The sequence below is a fragment of the Thunnus albacares genome, chromosome 6, assembly GCF_914725855.1.
Source record: "Thunnus albacares chromosome 6, fThuAlb1.1, whole genome shotgun sequence".
Taxonomy (NCBI): Eukaryota; Metazoa; Chordata; class Actinopteri; order Scombriformes; family Scombridae; genus Thunnus; species Thunnus albacares.
In genome coordinates this window covers 353,952-377,500 of record NC_058111.1, presented here as the reverse complement: position 1 = coordinate 377,500, position 23,549 = coordinate 353,952, and the positions used below count along the sequence as shown (strand labels likewise).

The 23,549-nt window shown below is 41.2% G+C and overlaps 1 protein-coding gene across 1 annotated transcript; it reads right to left on the bottom strand.

Moving 5' to 3' along the window:
* Window positions 1–997: 997 nt before the first annotated feature.
* ano7 (anoctamin 7) lies at window positions 998–22,699 on the bottom strand. The gene is made up of 22 exons (XM_044353052.1): window positions 22,580–22,699; window positions 22,135–22,265; window positions 21,119–21,226; window positions 20,570–20,706; window positions 20,305–20,362; window positions 15,143–15,253; window positions 14,521–14,686; window positions 13,894–13,984; window positions 10,699–10,795; window positions 10,385–10,528; window positions 8,871–9,008; window positions 8,146–8,244; window positions 7,727–7,829; window positions 6,422–6,533; window positions 5,961–6,015; window positions 5,745–5,842; window positions 5,303–5,481; window positions 4,970–5,175; window positions 4,693–4,838; window positions 4,282–4,372; window positions 3,951–4,070; window positions 998–3,758 (listed from the first exon to the last, which is right to left on the bottom strand). The coding sequence occupies exons 1-22, from the start codon at window positions 22,680–22,682 to the stop codon at window positions 3,609–3,611; spliced, it is 2,643 nt and encodes an 880-aa protein (XP_044208987.1). The 5' UTR covers window positions 22,683–22,699; the 3' UTR covers window positions 998–3,608.
* Window positions 22,700–23,549: the final 850 nt, after the last annotated feature.

The following is a 23,549-nucleotide window of genomic DNA, read 5'->3' as shown; positions in this document are numbered from 1 at the left end:
AAAGACACAAAAATTCAAGCAAATAGCGATGAATATTCAAACATCAATGTAGACAATAAGAGAAACGACCAGGATGGATGGAGGAATTACTGACACATTTAAAAACACAAACATGAACTAAAACTAATCCTTATAAAATTTGGCACTGATTAATTACATTATGAATTCACATTTTTTCAAGTCAAAACAACAGTTAGGATCCCAAAATGAACATTAAAGCTGTGTTTCTTGCTGTAATCATTCCTCCTGTTCATACTGACCATTAGAAGATCCCTTCATAATGACCTTACAATGGAAGTGATGGAGGACAAAATCCACAGTCTGAAGCTAATATGAAGCTTCAGCGTCCAAATGAGTCAAATCAAGTAGATATCTTTCAACGTTACAGTCTTTTTAGTGCCAAAGTTCCTCTTTTTGTTACTATACTTCCACCTGCAGCTCAACAGGGAAACACTGTCCGAGGAAACACAAAGAGGGAATTTGATGCTAAAAAGACTGTAAATGTGTCAGATATCCACTTGATATGACTAACTCAGACTGCTGAAGCTGAATAGAAGCTTCACACAGACTTTAAATGACTGTGTGGACACACTGTGGATTTTATCCTCCATCACTTCCATTGAAAGCACATTTGAAGGATCTTTTAATCACCAGTATGAACAGGAGGATTACAGACACCTGACTGCTGGTTTAACTGGGAACACTGTGAACTCGTTAAGTGTTACAGACATAAATGTGTTTTAAAGCCTTTTAGTTACTGGAAGATTCAGTTGTTCTTATTAAATTAGCAGTCTAGACCCAGAAAATTATAATCTAAAAATGAATAAATGAATGAATTTAGATTAGTGAAAACAATGCAATCCAAATCCATCCAGCTGATTATTGGAAAGACAGAGTCAATCACTGCTCATACACTTAAAGAATAATACAAAATAATTAAAGATGGTTAATTGATTGTGAGAATCAATCAAACAATAATTGTTGGGTATCACAGGAGCTGAAGGGAAGTTTTAATGAAAGGAACATGTTCTTTTGCAACGTTCAGTATTATTTTCTGATCAAAGAGAACTTGAAAGCAAAGATAGATTTAAAAAGTAAGATAAGAATATTTTCGAGGCCTAAATGCAGTAACAGCCAGTGAAAAGGAACTTGACACTTCCTGACACATGCTGATCGCTTGGAGGCGCTGTGAGATGCTTTTATTCTCACTGCAGTCAGCATCAGCACAAATCAGTCCACTGCATCTTATTGTTTTACTCTTCACACGTGTATGTTTTACTACATTACTATGTAGTTTGATGCAATAGTGTTTTATTACTGTATTTGTTCTATATGTTGCATGTTCTTGTGCTTCTTTTATTCTATTCTAACTTATTTTAGCTTATTTTATACTTGCTACTGCTGCTACATATTTATTTCTATAAGCAGAGACCTACTCTGCCTGTACACGTCGTCTACTTCACATCAATGTATTTCTTGTGTACAAGAGTTAAATTGTCACTAGAGGAAAAGTCAGCAGGTCGATCACCTTCAGAGAGTTTAATTTAAATGTGTTTAGTTGAGGATTATACTACACAAAAATCACTAGTGGAGCAGAATTACTGATTAATCCACAAATGAACAAACAAACAAAAAATAAATGTTTTCATTAGTTACTGAAGGTCGACAGGAAACAGTGAGAAGATTGAGCAGCGTGTGATTCACTTTCAGCCTTTATTACCAAGATCTTTGTTTACATTTCTGTTATTATATGTAAAAGCTATAAACATGTGAAACAAATATTATAAATCTGGTCAATCTCTCTTCCATGCAGTTTGTCAGGTGGATGATGTTTAAAGCACAATAAAGTTTGTAACAGCAGAGTTTTTAAATTAACGTTCAAGCAAACCATACAGTCATTGCAGGTATTCAAAAGTGTGTCTGATGTAGATGAGAGCAATTCAATAGCATAAAATAAGAAACCCATAATGATTTTTAGCTATTAGGAGCCAAAATCCTTTTCTAGTCAAATAAACAATTATGTTATTTCATTGCTGATCAACCATCGGCATTGTTATATAGAAAAAATAAAGAAATAGGGACTGATGAGTGGAAAAGTCTGCTAGCTGCTAGGCTAATTTATACAATGTAAAATGCCATAGACTTATGCTAACAATATTAGCATGTTACAGGCTAACATTAAATGAGGACTTCCTTGGCTTTCCAGTATGTACTGCTACTACTACTTCACACAACTTTAACTTTTAACACTATAACTGTAGACTTTATCCTTAACTAACATGTGTTTGTACGTCTGTGGCAAACATTTCATCACAGGTTAGTTAATCTAACAACAGATCTCTTCTTTTACAGTCCATACCTCTTCAGGGAAGTAAAGAAATTCGTGCACTGGGTTTTTTTTTATTGTTTGACATTCACAATGAGACACAGCAGCGTTTAGTTTGTCCAGCTTAGCTCTGGCACTTTTACAGCAGTAGTTTTCACCCAAAAGGGAGCGTGGTTGTCTTGGCAACAGGGAAGTGATGTATGCCCGCTCTCATCTATTTAGTTTTGAGGTGTTTGAACATTTTCATACATGAGACAAAATATTATAAACATATTTTAATATGAAATTAATCTGACAGCAAATAAGTGGAATAAACATCTCTGACCCAGAAACAGTAACAGATGAACATGAGAAGGACTTTTGCTGCAGTCGTGTTCACTTCCAGTACCTCCAGGAGGTTCATGTTATTCTTGTGGAGGCCTGATTTAAACCTTGTGTGCTGCTATTTTAGGTGTTTGATTGCTCTCTGAGGTCTTTGGGCTTCATGCAGCAAAGTTTTACAAAAGTACACAGTTATGTTTAGAGCACTTGTCTTGAAGATCTTTAACAAGTCTAGAAGTCTTGAAGATCTTGAACAAGTCTAGAAAAAGTCTTGTAGATCTTCAACAAGTCTAGAGGAAGTCTTGTAGATCTTGTTTACAAGATCTTGATTACAAGATGTCTGTGAGATCTCTACAAGATTTACAAACGTCTCCTGGACTTCGACAAGATCTACAAGAATTCTTGCAGAACACTTATAGGATGTTTAGAGGAGTGACTTAATCCTTGTAGATCTTGTACAGGTCTAGCAGAGGTCATGTTTCTCCTTCAAGATCTCACAGATGTCTTGTTGGTCTTGTAGACCTCTTGAAGTGCTTTTGTAGGACCTGTAAGGATTCAACACAGCTCTAGTAAATCTAGACCTCTTGCAGAATGCTTGAAGGATTTAACATGACTCTTGTAGGTCTTGTAGACCACTAGCTGGCTGTGTAGAGGTCTTTCAGATCTTTCAGAGGTCTTGTAGATTTAGTCTAGCAGTTGCTCTTGATGTGATCTTGCTGACACCTTCTAGGTCTTGTAGACCTCTTCTAGAGTTCTGGTAGACATTTAGCAGAGGTTTTGCAGCTCTTGTAGAAATCTTGTAGACATTGTAAAACTTTTACACCTCTGGCAGGGCTCTTGTAAGGTGGTTTAGAGATTCAGCACAGGCCTTGTAGATCTCACGATGGTCTTGTAGATCTGTCAGATATGGATGATGAGTTACTGGGAAGACATCCATCACAAAGTCCACTTGTTCTTAATTTCAGCAGCTGCCTGGTGTGTCTGGTTCCTCGGGGATCTCCTTCAGGTTTGGTGGGGGGGAGTCACTCTGTGGTGGTGAGGGTCTGGATCCACGTTTTCGCAGCTCACTGGGCGCGACGTCCTCACCAGGAATCATGATTTTCCCAAGAGACTGGAAGCATAGAACACAACACTGGAACCAAACTATGACTGAAACTACAAAATCTGTAATTACACACTGTGAAAATCTATAATATACATTAAAACATTAACTATAACTAATATTACACCAAACTAGAGCAACATAATTCAACAAATCTGTTTTATTTGAGTGTCTGTTGAAATTCCATCGTTCTTGTTCTACCTGGTTTTCAGCCAGCGCCTCTTTAGCCATGTAGTGCTCCCTCTTGATCTTCAACTCCACCTCCTCGGGGATGTCAGGGACCATCATGTCGATCAGATGGCCGAAGAAGAAGACCACATGCTGAGGAAGACAGGGAGAACCTTTATCAGGTCACAAACTCACCTGCAACCAAACTGTGTCTTGTTCTCCTGCTAACTAATCAACATCTCATAAAGCATGTAAGTGTGAGCTGTAAATTCAGACTTTTGTTTTTGCAGTAGTGTAAATGCACCAGCTGCATCTGTTTAAACCTGTTCAGTATGCCCTGCCCCCCCACTGCAGCGTGACGGACCTCGAAGATGATGACAAAACTGAGTCGTATGGCGAGGAGGTGAAAGTACTCTGGCAGGTATTCTCCGTTTTCATCCCTGAAGCCGTGATACCTGCAGACAGAAACAACAACAATGCCAGAAATGTCATCATCAATAATCAAGTAATCAACCAACATTTGTGCCACATGGACTCCCACTACGTGTTGCTGTAGTTCCAGCAATGTTGCCTACCTGCAGGATGTATGTTGGTGTTGCTGTGGATGCGTGGAGGTGTTGCCTACCTGCAGGATGTATGTTGGTGTTGCTGTGGATGCGTGGAGGTGTTGCCTACCTGCAGGATGTATGTTAGTGTTGCTGTGGATGCGTGGAGGTGTTGCCTACCTGCAGGATGTATGTTGGTGTTGCTGTGGATGCGTGGAGGTGTTGCCTACCTGCAGGATGTGTTTTCGTGTTGCTGGCTGTAGTTGCGTGGAGATGTTGCCAGGGTGAAGTTGATGAAGCCGCTCAGTGAGCTGTCTCTAGTATAGCGGTAGTAGAGACGAGGCAGAAAGGACGAGGTGAACGCTATGAGAAAAGCCTGAAAACACAAAACCAGAGTGAGTTTTGAAAACAGGCAGATTCTCCTGGCTGCTGATTGTCTGATTGAAGTGACAAAGTCTCTGGTTGGTCCTGACAAAGACAGACATGCAGGAACACGTTGAGTCTTACGTTGCTGAGGATGGCCATGTGTGTGATGAACTGCAGGATGGGGAACCAGATGCCGATGTCCTGAGCTCGCTCCGCCACCGGGCGGCGATATTCAGTCACAAACTTCTGAGCGTCCAAACGAATCTCCACCCAGTTATTAACGAGAGCGAAGAGAGGAGCAAGAGGACACGCCGCCACAAAGATGGTGATGAAACCAAACTGAAGGACTGAGGAGGATTTACAAGGAGGTTAAATTAAACCAGATTTATGTAAAACACTACGTCTCCCAGGATGCTTTAGGCCACAATTCTCTCGTCTGTGGTTGAGCACCGGGAGTATAAATCCAACACTCACCCATCTCCAGGTACTCGCTGAAGAGTCCCTCACAGACCAGCAGCTGGTAGTCTGCCTCCCAGGGGAATATCTCCTCTGTGTCTTTCACCTCCTCCTTCACCTCCTTCTCCCCCCTCTGCACCTCCTTCTCCTCTAGCCTCGGGCTCAACTTCCTCTTCTGCCACCACGCCATCAACTTCCTGCCAAATAATGAGCCCACCTTCAGTTTCATTTAGAAAACAAAACTCATCTACATGTTTAATTAAAAGGTCACATGACGGAGTCCCGACGACCACCGTCATCAGGTCAAGATGAAGATCGTTGCACAGTTTTCTTATCTTGATCTCTTGATTAAATATGTAGTTCTAACAAAATATCATCTTGTTCCCCAAGTTATAATCTCTCAGTCTCTCTCAGTGTGTGTGTGTGTGTGTGTGTGTGTGTGTGTGTGTGTGTTGTTTACGGGCTGATGAACTCCTGGATGTTATTGATCAGCTGTTTTCCCACCATGATGACCAGCAACTCCTGGGCCAGTTCAATAAGACATCCACCTGCTCCACACTGTAACACACACAGTATATAAACACATTTATATACAACAGTTTCTCTTTTTCTTTTCCTGCTGGGTGAAATCATCATCATCATCATCATCATCAGTAAAGCAGTATAACGGACTCACTTCTTCGTTGCGGACTCCAAACAGAGTGTGGTAGTTTCCGGGGTAACCGGCGAACCTGACAGACATCAAACCAACAGTTTTAGTTTCATCATCAGCCTGCAGGAGACGCTGTGCTTCTGTCAGCTCGCCACTTGGATCCCAACTGAAATAACTCAACAACGTTTGGACGGATTGCTGTGACATTCGTTTCACACAGTCATGTTCCCCTCAGGATGAACATTAATAATCTGATCTGCCGTCATCTGGTTAAACTGTCTTTGGTTTACGAGCAAACATTCCCATCAGCCTCAGTTGTACTTTGTGTTTACTGTTAATTAACGGGACAGAGTGAAGAAACAAAACAAGAAGGAAAAATGAAAATGGAAGAATAAAAGGCCTGTTCTGATTGGTTGGACTTGTGAGGCCTGTTCTGATTGGTTGGACTTGTGAGGCCTGTTCTGATTGGTTCCAGCTGTGCTCACCTGCCTTTGAAGAAAGCGATGTAAACTGGAGACGAGTAGAAGTTGACGAACTGGAAGATGAAGACTTTGAGGATAAACATGTCTTCGTATTTAGTCTGAGTGCGATGCATTTCTGACATAAACACACAAACAGCATCATCATGTGACTGAACATACACACTACATACAAAATACACACTGGAAATACAGAATAAACGCACACTGCACTTGCTGACATTCAAAGTTCATTCTTAAGAAAGCAAAGTCCACTTAGTAGCTGTTGTGGAGCTTTCAATCATATCACATGAACTTCTTTAGCACATTAAAGGGAGGGTTCACAATTTTTCAAGTGTGTCTTAAAAATGTAGTGCAAAAATGCATTTAAAGTCTGTGTGAAGCTTCTATTCAGCTTCATCAGTCTGAGTTAGTCATATCAAGTGGATATCTGACACATTTACAGTCTTTTTAGCATCAAATTCCCTCTTTGTGTTTCCTCGGACAGTGTTTCCCTGTTGAGCTGCAGGTGGAAGTATAGTAACAAAAAGAGGAACTTTGGCACTAAAAAGACTGTAACGTTGAAAGATATCTACTTGATTTGACTCATTTGGACGCTGAAGCTTCATATTAGCTTTACATTCACTAGCCAAAGCCTTGTGCACCAGTTTCTCTCTTGTGTCTTGTTTGTAAAATGTTGTAGTGTTTAGTACTTGTAGCTGTAGTATTAGTAATAAATGTTTATGTAACTAAAGTGAACTTGTTTGTGTTTTCTTGTGCATCTCAGTCACTGAACCTTAAAAGACCTTAAACCCTCGCAAAATCATAATTATGATTGATAATAATCATAATTTTAATTGACCTCTCTTGTGTGGCCAACAAGGAGGACTGTTTCCCTGTTATTACACCTGCTCTAATATGAGTTATGTCACTGGACAAATAATTTCATGTTGGAGTTGTTGCACTATAATAACTCATAATTCCCCAATAAAATCATAAAGCTATTTCAGTGCACAAATTCCTACATTTTATTATTTCATTATTATTATTCCCTTACTCGTATTATATTTTTGTTATTCTATGTTGTGTTTGTGGGAGCAAACACAAGGACAAATTCTTTGTATGCTGCACACTTGGCTCATATACAGATTCTGATTCTGAAAACATGTTTTAAGACAGACTAGAAAAACCATGAACCCATCCTTTAAGGACTTCTTCTTCTTTCTTTGAATGTTTTCATTCGCTAAAAGTGACGATAATAAAACGACCATAATGTGGCAAATGTGGCAAAAAAAGTGTAAAACTGGGGGTGAGGATGAAGGTGTGACTCACCCCAGCGGGTGAGGATGTGGGCCAGCGAGGTGTAAACCCGAGACAACATGAGGATGACCAACAGGTTCAACACCGATCCTGAAATACTGGCGATCCTCCCAGCCTGAGTGTAGAAAAACGAAGCGTTCAGGTTGACTTTAAAAAGTTATGAATATGAATAACATTGTGTCCCTCAGGGAAGTGTCCTGGAGCCTGTGTTTATTTTAATTACATCTTATTTATATCTGTATTCACTGATTGTCTGTTTACTTGTTTTCAGCAGACAAGTCTGTAAACACAACATCTGACATAATATTAGCTTATAAAGTGGTTAACATGTTAGCAAACAGCCGCAGCAGATACAGCCCTACATGATCAGGTTTGGTCTCCACCAACAACAAACAGACTGGAGGTGGGAGGAAGCTCTTGTTTGTACTCACAGCGACACTGAAGAAGGTATTGTGAGACCTGTAGATGATGATGCTGAGGATGGTGCGATACAGAATGATGGCGATGAGGAACATCAAGACGACCACCACCTGAAACAGGAAGCGCAACTTACTGATTCACAAACACAACCTGTGTGGAAGGACATTCAGTCTCAAATCCTGGTTTTCTTTCTGACATTTGGAATAAAGACGTCAGGTAACGTTCTTCCATGTCATCAGTTTAACGGCCCTGGCCGTAGTGCAGATCTGTCTCTGTCTGATTGGCTGGTTCGGTGGGTTCGGCCTGGGGAGTGTCTACTGCTGATTGGTCTGCTGCTGATTGATTGTGAAATAGTAACCAGCTAACTGTCTGTTTTCTCCTGTTTTTGTTTTATCCGAGGGAGTTCAGTACATGTCTTTGTTTGTTGGTTTGTCTCACCTGGTTAATCAGCCCTTCTTGTGGACATAGATTTCTTTGTTCGTTGCTTTAGCCTTGGTTCACCCTGAACACTATTGCTTCAGTTTATATTCAGTTGTTTTCACTTGTAGCATCATCACTTTATACAAATAAATTTTATATTTAATGTAACTTTCTGTTTAGACTTTGGTTTGGGGACCGGGGAGGGAACGACTTTTAATTTAAGTGGTGCTCCCCTAGAACGGGGCGTAACAATCACGCCTTTCATATCAGAGTGATGTGAGGTCAGAGGTCAGGGGTTGGAGGTCAAGAGTCTCACCATGATGATGATGACCATGCAGCCGGTCAGAGTTCTGTTGATTCGTTTATTTTCAGGGAAGTAAGGTTCCTCTGCTCCGGTCACCGGGTTCCTCATTGTCATTGGTGCCATGGCGGTGAACTCTGGCCGAGGTCGCTCCTGTGGGGGGGGGGGGGGGGATCAGAGGTCACATTTTAACCAACCAATCACTGCAGTAGCTGATCGAAGTCCACTCAAAGTGCTCCATTGAGGGTTCAGTATTCAGAGCACAAATACCCTGAAATAAAAAAATCCCAACTCAATGTTCACTTACTTAACTATTCCTGAAGCTTTCAACCATATCCATCTGCTGAGGAAGCCCCTGAGATACTACTGAAAGCTTCAGGAATAGGTAAGTGAGTGAACATTGAGTTTAGAATTTCTATCACATCTTAAAAACTTCAAATGACTGTTAGTTATCCATAGTGTGAGTCAGGTGTGAATCAGGTGCGAATCAGGTGTGAAACAGGCGTGAATCAGGTATGAAACAGGTGTGAATCAGGTGTGAGTTAGGTGTGAATCAGGTGTGAGTCATGTGTGAGTCAGGTGTGTATCAGGTATGAATCAGGTGTGAATCAGGTGTGAATCAGGTGTGAGTCATGTGTGAGTCAGGTGTGAAACAGGTGTGAATCAGGTGTGAAACAGGTGTGAAACAGGTATGAATCAGGTGTGAATCAGGTGTGAGTCAGGTGTGAGTCAGGTGTGAATCAGGTGTGAATCCGATGTGAAACAGGTATGAATCAGATGTGAGTCAGGTGAGAGTCAGGTGTGAATCAGGTGTGAAACAGGTATGAATCAGGTGTGAGTCAGGTGAGAGTCAGGTGTGAAACAGGTGTGAATCAGGTGTGAAACAGGTATGAATCAGGTGTGAGTCAGGTGTGAATCAGGTGTGAGTCAGGTGTGAGACAGGTGTGAGACAGGTGTGAGTCAGGTGTGAGACAGGTGTGAGACAGGTGTGAGACAGGTATGAATCAGGTGTGAGTCAGGTGTGAATCAAGTGTGAGTCAGGTGTGAATCAGGTGTGAGTCAGGTGTGAGACAGATGTGAGACAGGTGTGAGTCAGGTGTGAGACAGGTGTGAGTCAGGTGTGAGACAGGTGTGAGACAGGTGTGAATCAGGTGTGAAACAGGTATGAATCAGGTGTGAGTCAGGTGTGAATCAGGTGTGAGTCAGGTGTGAATCAGGTGTGAGTCAGGTGTGAATCAGGTGTGAGTCAGGTGTGAGACAGGTGTGAGTCAGGTGTGAGACAGGTGTGAGTCAGGTGTGAGACAGATGTGAGACAGGTGTGAGTCAGGTGTGAGACAGGTGTGAGTCAGGTGTGAGACAGGTGTGAGACAGGTGTGAATCAGGTGTGAGTCAGGTGTGAATCAGGTGTGAGTCAGGTGTGAGACAGATGTGAGTCAGGTGTGAGACAGGTGTGAATCAGGTGTGAGACAGGTGTGAGTCAGGTGTGAGTCAGGTGTGAGACAGGTGTGAGACAGGTGTGAGACAGGTACCTCGATGTCCATAAACTCGGAGCAGTCCCAGCGGAGAGACAGAGTCGAACAGGTTCTCTTCCAGTACTCCAGGAAGGTGACGGCCCACAGAGACATGAAGACGCTGAGAAACACCGTCCCTCCATTATCAAACAGAAGCCCCGCCTACACACAGACACACAGGTCAGGTGTGAGACAGACAGACAGACAGACAGACAGACAGACAGACAGACAGGTGAACAGACAGACAGACAGACAGACAGACAGGTGAACAGACAGACAGACAGACAGACAGACAGACAGACAGACAGACAGACAGACAGACAGACAGGTACCTTGTAGGTGAAACAGATGCTGGAGTAGTTCCAGTAGGAGCAGATGTTACAGGTTGGACACATGATGAAATTATTTCCACTGTTACACACCTCCATCCTATGCACACACACACACACACACACACACACACACACACACACACACACACACACAGAGTTATTATAATAATAGTATTATTTACCTGTAATTAATTAATTAATTAATTATTATTTGTAATCTCATTATAAACACATTTACTAGTTAAATGTGTCTTTGTGAGTATGGATCAGGCAGCTCAAACAGTGCGGGAGGGACTGGTGTTAAACAGAGATGTGTTCCTTTCACATTATAATATTTTATCACTTTTTACAATATCTGATTTGAATTTAAAGGAATAGTTAGTATGTTTTGTAGCGGGGTTGTATGAGGTACTTATCCACAATCAGTGTATTACCTGCAGTAGATTTGGGTTGGCATGCCCCTCGAGTACCCACATGGAAGCTAAGCAATGTCACCTAAAAAAATCAATATCAGTTTGACTGTTTGCTATATTTAGAATATCATGTTAATAAGCTTGTCCAGTCCTGTTTCCTTCAGTTAAGAAATATTGCAAAAATAAGACCTATATCGTCCTGTATTGATCTAAAATGATCGATCCACACTTTCATGTTCTCTCGGCTAGACTAGTGTAACCTCCTCTACACCTGCCTCAGTCAGTCTGCTCTAAAACGTTTGCAGCAGCCAGACTTCTAACCAGAACCAGCTGTAGGTCCCACATCACCCCTGTTCCTGCTTCCCTCTATTGGCTTCCTGTAAAATTCAGAATCAAGTACAAGATCCTGCTGATTATGTATAAAGCACTCCATGACCTCGCCCCTACCTACGTTTCTGACCTCCTCATTCCACTTCTTGACCATCATGGTCCTCAGATCTCAGCCTTTTATCTGTCTCCCGCACTAACCGCAAAACAAAAGGTGACTGCACATTTGCAGTCTGTGGAATCATCTTCCACAATCTATTAGATCTGCTGAATCTTTGGACTAAAAACCCATTTCTATCAGCAAGCCTTTATATAGACCTCGCTTCCTGTTTCATTTCAGTTTGGTCTGTTTCTCTCTGTGCACTGTTGTGTTTTATACTGTAAACTACACTATTTTGTTAATCTATTTTTAAAAAAGGTTTTGCATGTGTGTTTGATTGTGAGGCGCTTTGTAAAAAGTGCTATATAAATAAAACTTTACTCACTTAAATTAGAATATTTTCACTGCTTTACCTTGCCATCAGACAGCCCTTTCCTTTGGCACCACATTTTCTCAACTGTAGATGCATGCTGTGCACTGTATTATTATTCTGACACAAACAGCTGATCTACTGCAGGTAACACACTGACTACGGATAACTACATCACACAACCCCATTTCAAAAAATCCAAACTATCTTTAACCTTAACTTCACTCTTGTGGTCTGTGTCAGCATCATATATGTTGTCAGTTTCATTTGCGTGCACACTAGGAGTGTACCTGAATCCAAAAGCATTATTTGGCAAAGCACAAATAGTGGGTTTTTCACAAACATTTATTTTGTACAAATATTTAAAAAAAATTTTGTTTGTTTTTGCGAGGAAAACAAACCCATGTCAGATACCAGCCTGCAGGTCAGTTACATCACTATCTCAGTGTCTCTCCTCTGCTCCGCTGTGACGTCTATCAGCAGGTCTCAGTGAGGGGAGTCACATCCACCTGCTACATGACGCACATTTCCTTATTTGGACATCAGTCGAGGAGTTGGGGGTGTCAGCCAGAGATAAAGCTGAACTACTGACAAACGCAAAGTGCTCCCAAGAGACTCTCCATAACCTGTTGTTCCCCTTCTCCTTTCCATAAAGCAAGAATCACCTTTGAAGTTCTTCCCTACATGTTACAGGCTGTGCTGTCTGTGTGTTATGGGTGTATAAATAGGTAGAGGTCTGTCTGCAGGGAGGCGATGAGTAAAGTTTTAGCTCAGTAGTCAGCGCAGTTATCTATGAACCTCCTTCATAAGGTAGTTTATTCATGAACACTTTAATATCCTAAAATTAAAAGCTTAATAAAAACAAAAACTGGATTTTTACACATATTTCCACCTTTATTTGAATACAAATACAAATATAAATTAAAGCTGCAGTGATGAACGGGCCCTCGCACCCTTGCACATGTCGGGCCGCGGCGCAATCGAAGGGCTTCTGTTACGGGCACGTAGATGTTTTCAGACCTATACTGACAGGTCTGACTTTACTAATTTACTCATTTTCATCAACGTGTTTCCTGTGTATTTTCTTAGTATACAGAAATATATAAAGTAGCACAAAGCTTATAATGTGATACAGGAACAGATCAGTGCTGAATACTAGAAAGACTGAACACTAAAAACATTCACAGATCTAAAAGTGAAGGTTCACATCAGAAAGTATGAATGCATGTATCAAATACATGACTTAAACACTCTCATCTATGTGCACGACATACAAAATATAGTCTACAAAGCTGACATGTTAACACTAGCGGTGCAACGGATCACAAAACTCACGGTTCAGATCGTATCACGGATTTGAATCAAACAAATAAAACTTTGTTTTCCATTTATTCTGTAACACACTTACAGCACGGAACTTTTGCCCAAGATGTCCAATGTTTAAACAAAATAAAATAAAATATATAAAATATTCAGTGTTCAATTATTGCAATATGAGGCATGATACCTTCCTCTTTTAAATACAGTAGTGAATGAAACAGCCTCTGTCCACATCAACAAAAGTTGATGATAACTTAGAAATATGAGCACATGTCTTGTCCTGCAGCTTGTTGACTGAGCCACCAAACAAACATTCACCGCTAACATCAGTTAGCAGCTAGATGCTAATTAGCTGCTCAGCTGCAGCACATCAAACAGCGTGTAAACACACCTACAGATGTCACTTCAGACCTGTTAGATGCCCTTTGGGCTCAGGCCCTAATAATTTTGCTGCCTCATCAAATATAAATACAAAAACAGATATTGGGCTCTCTGCACATCCCTAATGCCCACTGTTATGAGTCTTATGCTGGTTTTAATGGATTGTGAGATACTGATGACAATGATGCCATGAATTTCTCAACTAGATTTTTCTGAGCCCTCTGAATGACTTTACTGACCTGTTAAAACAAAGCTTGAGTTTAAAAGAAACAGTTTGTACTTACGCAGGAACATCAGTTGCCACGAGCCAAAACCCAACCAGGAAGATCAGAGTCCCAACGAAAGACGCTGGCAACAACCAGCCAGTGTAGAAACCTACAGTCAGAAACAGTTACCATAGAAACCTACGGTCAGAAACAGTTACCATAGAAACCTACGGTCAGAAACAGTTACCATAGAAACCTACGGTCAGAAACAGTTACCATAGAAACCTACGGTCAGAAACAGTTACCATAGAAACCTACAGTCAGAAACAGTTACCATAGAAACCTACGGTCAGAAACAGTTACCATAGAAACCTACAGTCAGAAACAGTTACCATAGAAACCTACAGCCAGAAACAACCATAGTAACTTTCAGTCAGAAACAGTCATTGTAGTAACCTACAGTCAGAAACAATTGCTGTAGTAACCTATGGTCAGAAGTAGTTACCATAGTAACTACAGTCAGAAACAGTTACCATAGAAACCTATGGTCAGAAGTAGTTACTGTAGAAACCTACAGTCAGAAACAGTTACCATAGAAACCTACAGTCAGAAACAGTTACCATAGAAACCTATGGTCAGAAGTAGTTACCATAGTAAATACAGTCAGAAACAGTTACCATAGTAACCTATGGTTAATACAGTTACCGAGCCAGGCAAAGTAAAGTGCTATCTTCTCTCCGAAGTACTCCCTGATGTGGTCCAGAGGTTGGTAACGTCTCCAGCAGGTCCACTTGGCCCAGTACGCATGCAGGATTTGTCTGAGACCCAGAGACTGGGGGGGCACCGGTGGGGTTGGCAGCTGGTATCCACCCTGTTCAGTGTAACAACAGAATATTAGGCTGATAGTCATCAGAGCCAGGAGGTCAATATGAATCATTAAAACTTCCATCGTACTGTAACAGACTGAGTTCATGTTAGTGTTAAATGTTGTGATGGTTCTGTGAGAAATGTTAGTTTACTTCAGACATTTGGTCTGCTGAGTTGCAGTACTGATATTTCCAGACTGTCAGTGAACATGTTGTTATCTTAGATGCTGTGAAGCCTGTCTGTCATGTGAGCTACCTGTAACAGTGATCAGCGGGAGATAACCCAATCTGTAATTGGCAAGGAGTTAAGGGGGGTGGTGCTTCTTCTTCCTGTTTTGGCATTTGGAGTTTAGTCGATGCTTTGAGAGGCTAAGTGTGAGAGGCTAGTGAAGAGTTATGGCAGTTCTTTTGTTGTTTTTTGGCTTTGGGTCAGTGTTAAGGGGTCAGCATCAGGAGCTCACCTCATGCAGCGGGTATGCAGCGGTGAAGACCTGCTCACTCAGCAGCCGGTCGATCCCAACCCTCCCCTTCTTCACTGATCCGTACGGAGTCCTGGCCAGGATCTCATACAGCTGGGGGACAGAACACAGTCACTGCAGTGATGCACACTGGACTAAAACAAGCGCCCCTCTGCTCGGTGTTAAAACTGTAGTGCTGATGTCTTCCTGGTGTTTCAATGGAGCTAAGCCAGCAGTTTCCCCCTGCTTCCATTCTTTGTGCTAAGCTAGGCTAACCATGTCTTTACCTACTTATTAAATGTTGTGCTGTCTTTTTAAATATCAATAAAGTTTAATAGAGAGCACAGAGGATCCAGGATGCCTCCCTGAGGGACGCCACATGTTACTGACTTTACATTTCTATCAGTTTTTAAATCCACTTTGCGGTGATGCTCTAGTCTGCTGCGGTGAGTCACACCATCATCACCATCCTCTTCATCCTCACGTAGTCTTAAACTTTTGACATAAAATAACTGTCACACTTTAGTCATTTTATTTTCAGTTTCAGTTTAGTTTTACTGCAAAAAATAAAGACAATTCAGTCTAAATGTAGTCAGTGAATTATAAGTTTTAGTCAATTATTTTTCATTTATTTAAGTCTTTAATATGACCTTTAAACAAACAATAACAGATGATTGGTTTGTATTTTTGTGTATTTGTATGTTTGTACAATTTGTATATTTGTCACAAATGAGGATTAGACAGTCAGGTGAAATGAGAAGGTAATTTAATGCAAAAGCAAAAACGTTAGTCCAAACCAGGTAACATATTCAAAGTGGCAACGCAGATAGGCATGTGATAAACAGGCAAACAGGCAAAAAGGTTCAGATAAAGGATCAGGATCAGATAGGATCAGGACGGCTAGAAAGCAAGTGTTCTATAAAGCAACTTCACCGATCCGGCAAAGAACAAAGAGAAAGAACCAGTACAAACAGTGAGGAGCTGATAAGGGAAAGGACAGCAGGTGCAGACAGTTCCTGAGCGGGGACAGGTGTGTAGACGGGGAAAGGAGGGAACCTCCGAGGGCGTCTGGTGGACAGCTTGAAGACGGCAGGTCTGGGGAGTTGGAGGAAAGAACATGGCCTGGGAGAAATGAGCTGTAAACAGAAAGAAGACAATTCAGAGGGCCGGAGAAGAGAGAATGTGGCTGCAGAGAGGAGTGTGTGTGAATGTGTGTGTGTGTGTGTGTGTGTGTGTATGTGTGTGTGTGTGTGTGTGTATGTGTGTGTGTGTGTGTGTGTATGTGTGTGTGTGTGTGTGTGTGTGTGTGTGTGAGTGAGTGAGTGTGTGTGTGTGTGTGTGTGTGTGTGTGTGTTGAGGAGGAGTCAGCGGCAGCATCCGTCTGCTGACTGAAACATCCTGTAATCTGAGAGGTCAGTGGATTTAAATCCGCGAGCCAATGAGAAGAGCCGCTGAGGTCCAACAATGTTTCTCCCAAAAACAGCTTGTGATCGTCGGCCGTCCGGTGATGAAGATTATTATTTCATTGTTTTGTATATTTTAAAGAAACGACGCAGTCTGCAGGCTTTATAGTTCATGTTCCTGGGTGGAGATTGATTTGACTTTATTCTGAGAATGAAGCTGTTTCATCAATATGCTCATCATCTTTCTGTCATCATGTCTGTATCAGACCTGCTGTATGTACGTGTGTGGAAAACAACATACATGACACCATAAATACAAAGAGACCTGAAAATCCGTTCAGGAGAGTTTCAGCCAGAAGAGATGAGGAGATGAAGATATGAAGAGATGAAGAGATGAAGAGATGAAGATATGAAGATATGAAGAGATGAAGAGATGAAGAGATGAAGATATGAAGAGATGAAGAGATGAAGAGATGAAGATATGAAGAGATGAAGAGATGAAGATATGAAGAGATGAAGAGATGAAGAGATGAAGATATGAAGAGATGAAGAGATGAAGAGATGAAGAGATGAAGATATGAAGAGATGAAGAGATGAAGATATGAAGATATGAAGAGATGAAGAGATGAAGAGATGAAGATATGAAGAGATGAAGAGATGAAGAGATGAAGAGATGAAGATATGAAGAGATGAAGAGATGAAGAGATGAAGATATGAAGAGATGAAGAGATGAAGATATGAAGAGATGAAGAGATGAAGATATGAAGAGATGAAGAGATGAAGAGATGAGGAGATGAGGAGATGAAGATATGAAGAGATGAAGAAATGAAGAGATGAAGATATGAAGAGATGAAGATTTTATGATTATTTGAGCTTTAAGATACTTTTGGAAAATGAGGTCAAGACTTTAGACCAGAAGCAGGATCTCATGATTATGGTTATTAATTATTAATTGGTGTAAATGCTGGAAAGCATTCACAACGTAAGTTTTTTGGCATGAAAACACTTCCACATGAATCAACATAGAAACTTCATCCAAACATCAAAACATTCAGTTCAGTTCGGACATGTGCGCTCATTCATGTCCTTCATACTTTCCAAAATATTCAATGTTTTCTGGCAGTTTTGTTCCATTCAAATGAAAAGATGGAATATTTTCAACTCTTCTCTTCTCATTCATACTTTCAGCTGCAAACTCTGAAATATTCCACATCTTTCGTAAATTTAAGGTATTATTCAACTTTTAAATCCCATTAAAACTTTTCAAACTTATATAATAGAAGTCGATTAGAGAAACATTTAAATCCACTCATCTTCAACATCTTCCAAATCATTCATACATTCACATAAAAACTTAATTCAAGCTTTAAACGAGTCTGAAGACTTTCAGCTACTAAACTTCTCTTCAGCTTTTTTATATTTTGTACGGTTTTTAGGAAACCATGGGTCATGTTTTACAACATTTTTGGACCGTTTCAGATTTTATAATGGGTGTGAATTGCGTGGAATGTTCAGGCCTACACATTATTATCTTACTCCCATAATTACACATCAAAATGTGTTCTAATAGGAATAGGACTCAGTTTGTGAATAAGTTGCCTGACAGCACAGAGAGTGCTGTCTAACAGTCTCATAGACTTCAATGTTATCTGAGCTCTGAAGCTCCTTAAAAACAGAGATGATGGTGACATTTAATTGATCACAGCTCCTTTATTTTAAATCATACAGACACATATATATCAGAGTTGCCAGCGAAGTCACTTATTAGAAGTTGTTTGATGAGTAATTTTGGTTTACGGGCTGAAATATTCCGATAGATATATGAATGTCTCACCCCTGCCGTAGGGGTGCCCTGTCACCATAGCAACCTGTGACTCAGTCTCTGGGCAGAAACTGACACACCTGTCTGTGATTGGCTAAATCAACGGTTAAATTCTCAGTCTACACACACACACACACACACACACACACACACACACACACACACACACTGTGAACACACACACACACACACACACAGCCCCATAGCCAGAACAAATTCAGTTTTCATAGGGGGGCCGGACCTTCAGGGTAATGATGCCAATACCACTATGTGACAAGAGAGTACTAACATATTAAGATAATGCTTAATAACCGGTCCTTTAATACAAAAACACACATTTGTTAATTACACTCTGAACAGAGAAACGTCTCACTCGATGTCTACGAGCGTTCACTAATACAAACCTAATGAACAAAAGCTGATTCATTTCACCAAAATGCCACAACATAACATACCAAGCCTTAGTTTAAATGAATTTGTAATCTGTCCTGAGCAGCATGGGCATTGTTGGCCTCAGTAGTAGTAGTACTCTTATACCTCACAAACAACAACAAACTACCAGCTTAGCTTACTGTGTCCTCTCCTGTAGTACTGCAAAAGTTACCTTCAACAATTCCAGATGCTGGTCCATCCTTAGCAATGCAACAAGCTAACAGCACAGAGAGAGAGGGAGTTATCACCACAACTAAAAAAACAGCTAATTTCTTAAGCAAACTCCTCCTTACAAATAATCGCATCATCACACAAGCTGTGTGCACTTCTGCAGCAAAGGGTAACAACGGGCGCGGTGCAAAACGCATGACAGCCGACAGCCACCACAAAACCAACAAAACTTCATGTATGCCTTCATGTATGCCTCTACTTCGTGACAACACACACCAAAGCAACCACTCATGATATTTACATAACGACCGCTGCGTTGGTAAATTTACATATCGACCGGTAATTCTACATAACGACAGTTTCCCCAAATAAACCTTAACTTATAAAACAGTGGCAGCAGCGACCAGAATAAAATCAGTTGGCATGGCAGCCTGTTAGATTTTAAATAATTTACCCTTTGATGATCGCATTCAGTTACTTGAAAACAAAGTCCTTGGTTTCCTGCACCAAATTAATATCTGGTGAAGGATTAACTCCAACATTTCATTAAAGGTTAACCTTAAAACACTAGCAGTAATATTACTCGCTCATAGCTTGTTTATCTGTTTATTTACAGCAGCGAGTTTAACATTTAACCTTGCGGGTCGCCGTTAATCTTGTGGTTATGTGCGGGATTTGATAGTTGATGGCAGGCTGCTAAATCAAAACAAAAGCAGCTTTTATCTGCAAAACATGTTTTCTTTTTATTAGAAAATTAATTTTGTCAAATGGAGGGTGCAACATAGCATAGATGGGTGTATATGGGGGGTGGGGGGGGCACGAGATGTGACTGCCCACACGTGCACACACACAGTGTAATTTCTGATTTTTAAAATAAAAGCCCAAGATAGTAACTTTATCATAACAGGAAAGTCAGGCTGAGCCAAGCTTTTCAAAATAAAAGCCCCCAACGGTCACTGTATGTTGACAGAAAACTAGGGATGACCTAGTTTTTCAAAATAAAAGTGCTTATAGTTTTACTTTTCTCAGGGCTTAGACCTCAGCTGATGTTTTATCTTTATTCCAACAAAGATAATTAATTTATGTTGATGCAGAAGCCTGATTAGTAGAGTTAAATCATTCAGTAGCTGTGCGGCTAAATATTATTTTGAATTTTATTTTTAAATTTCCTGCAGATCCTGAATCTGTCAGGCTGAACTTTGGGTAAAGATTTGCAACCAGATGATCAACAGTGAATATGTTTTGTCAAACAGAGAGGAGGAAGATTTTTATAGAATGAAAGTTGATTAAAGAAACATAAAGACCAGCTGAGTGTTGAAGGGTTCATCTCAACTCACCACCTGGTGTCTCTGGGTTGTCTTGAAGAACTTCTCTGTGTCTTCGCTGCCCAGGAACCTGCAAAGATACAAACACAAAACTAATGAAACACCTGGAAACAAACTGATCACATGTCTCTGTATTCAAACATTTAGTATTTTAGTTTTTTCAGATGTCAAACAGCCACCAACAAACGTTTTCAGCTGAACGTAAAGGAGGACATCTTTAACAGTAAAGACACATCAGACAGACAGACAAGGATGAGGAGGACAGGTGTGTTTTGACCTCTGCAGCTTGTTGGTCCTGAACTGACAGGTGTAGTAGTCAGGTGGAGGGTTGGGGACATCCTGTATCAGAGGGTTGGGGAGGGACAGCTGCTGCAGCACCTGCTCAGACCAGTTAGGGTTTGGAGCGTTGACAACCTGCAGGACAAAGCGGACAGACTGAGGACACTCTGAGGACAGACTGAGGAAAGACTAAGGACACTCTGAGGACAGACTGAGGACACTCTGAGGACAGACTGAGGAAAGACTGAGGACACTCTGAGGACAGACTGAAGACAGATTGAGGACACTCTGAGGACAGACTGAGGACACTCTGAGGACAGACTGAGGAAAGACTGAGGACACTCTGAGGACAGACTGAAGAAAGACTGAGGACACTCTGAGGACAGACTGAAGACAGATTGAGGACACTCTGAGGACAGACTGAGGAAAGACTGAGGACACTATGAGGACAGACTGAAGAAAGACTGAGAACACAGAGGACACACAGAGAGCACTTTGAGGACAGACTGAGGTCACCTTGATGTCCTCTGCTGTCTCAGATCTGTACCTGCAGTGGGACTCTCAGGCTGATCTCCTCGGCGTAGTAACAGAGGACGCTCCACGGAGCATTGAGGAGGACAAAACAGATCCTCTTCTTCGGCTGGACAACCTCCCTCTGCAGGACAGAGGGACAGAAAGACAGAGGGATCTTTTTATTTCAACACTGTTCAGGGCGAATGGTACCAATAATTTCAGCCACGTCTGTACATCGAAAAGAGAATAAAGCCTTTGAGATGCGTTGCTACAGGAGGATTCTAGGGGTGACATGGAAAATGCATCGCACAAACTACTCGGTGGAACAGGTGATATGAAATCTGGCAGGGGCTCACGAACCGCTGATTGAAACTGCTAGACATCAAAAGTTACAATGGTTTGGACACATAACAAGAAAAAATTGGTCCAGCAAATCCTATCATGCACAGCGCAGTTGATTGATGAAAAGGTGCAGGAAGGCCGAGGGGAGAATCAATGACATACAGAAAGAGATGGATGGGGAAAGCAGTGGTAGAGACTGGCGGCAGATCAGGATGAAACGGGTGGTGGTGTCATCAAAGTGCCCCTACAGCCCTGGGCTGACCCGATTCTGCCTTTATCCTCAAAATATTCAAACTTTTTTCTCAAAGTATTACAACTTTTCTTCTCAGTATTAGCCAAGCTTAGCATATTAATGGACTCAAATATTACGACTTTTCTCCATTAAAAGCCAAAGTCATTTGAATCAGCAGTTAGCAGCTCCTGTCTGCAGTGTAACATGGACGTACAGATTACTGTCACTGGATTACTGTGATACCTGATCCTCAGGCAGGTCCTGCAGCCTCTTTCTTCTCTTGTTTCTAAGTGGATTTATGGAGCTTTATTGGCGATGATGATTGCCTCGGTGAGTGTGAGTCACATGTGATCTACAAAGTCTTAATCAATCCTGCATGCTAATTCTGATCAATAAATGAATTGATTGCTGTCATGAGATAAACGTGTTCCTGCTGCAGAATGAATGATAAACACACGACAAACTGTTTTGCTCACCTGCTCCTGCAGGAGTCCGGAGCGTCTCAGTCTGCTCAGAAACTCCTCCCTCCACTTCCTGTGGGTGGGGCTAACACCCGTGCTCTCCTCCTTCTGAGGGCTGTGAGGCTCCTCCCACACCAGCACAAAATCTGTCCAATAGGAACGCAGAGGTCAGAGTGTCACAGATATGATGTGCTCACTTTATCACCTGATGTTTTATGGTGATGGTTTTTTCTTTTACCTGAAGAAATAAAGTTAGTTACCATGACAACTTTGCTTCCTGATTCTTAACTGTCAAACTAATCAATAAAGAATAAAATGATCAGTAATAATGTGTCAGATCAGGTCTCTGCACCTGTTGAACCTGCTCAGGTGTGTCACAGGACAGAGGTCTGTTTGCTCAGGAAGCGTCTTCTCACCCTCTCGGCTAATATTGACTCAGCAGAGCGTTTATTTTACTCACCAACGCGAGTCGATCCGTCACTGAACACATTCCCATCCTGAGGCTGAACAGGTGCATCCTGGGAAATAACAACAGAGTGACTCAGTACAAAATAACCAAACATTTTACCCGCAAGTTCACTTGTCAGAGCGATCGTGTTTCACATAATCACAAATCAACAGCTGAATCATCTCACGTATGTCCTGTTGAACAATCAGGTGACAGTAAAGAACACAGATATAAAGACAGAGACACCTCACTGCTGTATGTTGCAGCTATGCATCTGTGCTAATATCTCATCTCAACCTTTGAAAGACATGAAAATGTCCTTATGTAACTCCAAATGGAGTCATATTGGTGGGATTATTAATTTCAGACACTGATATGTTCAATGTGCGTGTAGTTTTTGAGGCCAGTGTTCCAATATACAGTCATATGTAAACATAAAATAGTCAAACAGTTCCCTTTGCCACAACATGTGAGCAACAGATGCTTGTTTTGTATGTTTCTTCTGTTCATACATGTTTGTAGTTGACGACCCCAACATGGCAACCACGCAGACACATCACTAGTGAATATGGTTCTATGTTTTTATATCTATAGGAAAGAACTCCTGGAGGTTTTCACAGTGACTCCAGACTGTTTCTAAACGAGTCTGTCCTCCCAGAATAACATCAGAATCTGTTGTCTCATCGTCCATCTTATATTTAAGACGGGAAGGTGAGATTATTACAGAGCGACAGATGTCTATCTGTGTTTATACTCTCATATTTTATATTTCTGAGATGTTTCATGTGTGACTGAAGGGTTTTTATTTTGCTTGAGAGACAAACAGACATTTGAGACATTGAACCATCATATTAACATTTATAAACTGATGAACAGTGTGTCATTAATAATGAGAGATTACCATTTATAAAGAGTAAGACAGGAATCCCACAGGGTTCTGTCCTTGGTCCACTTCTCTTCAGTCTATAAACGACTTACCAGA

Excerpts from the sequence above, each read along its gene's own strand:
- ano7 (XM_044353052.1), bottom strand. The coding sequence starts at position 22,682 with ATGTTTGGTTATTTTGTACTGAGTCACTCTGTTGTTATTTCCCAGGAT. Across the intron at positions 21,227-22,134 it reads CCGGACTCCTGCAGGAGCAG|AGGGAGGTTGTCCAGCCGAA; the intron begins GTGAGCAAAACA and ends TCTGTCCTGCAG. Across the intron at positions 20,707-21,118 it reads GCCTGAGAGTCCCACTGCAG|GTTGTCAACGCTCCAAACCC; the intron begins GTACAGATCTGA and ends TTTGTCCTGCAG.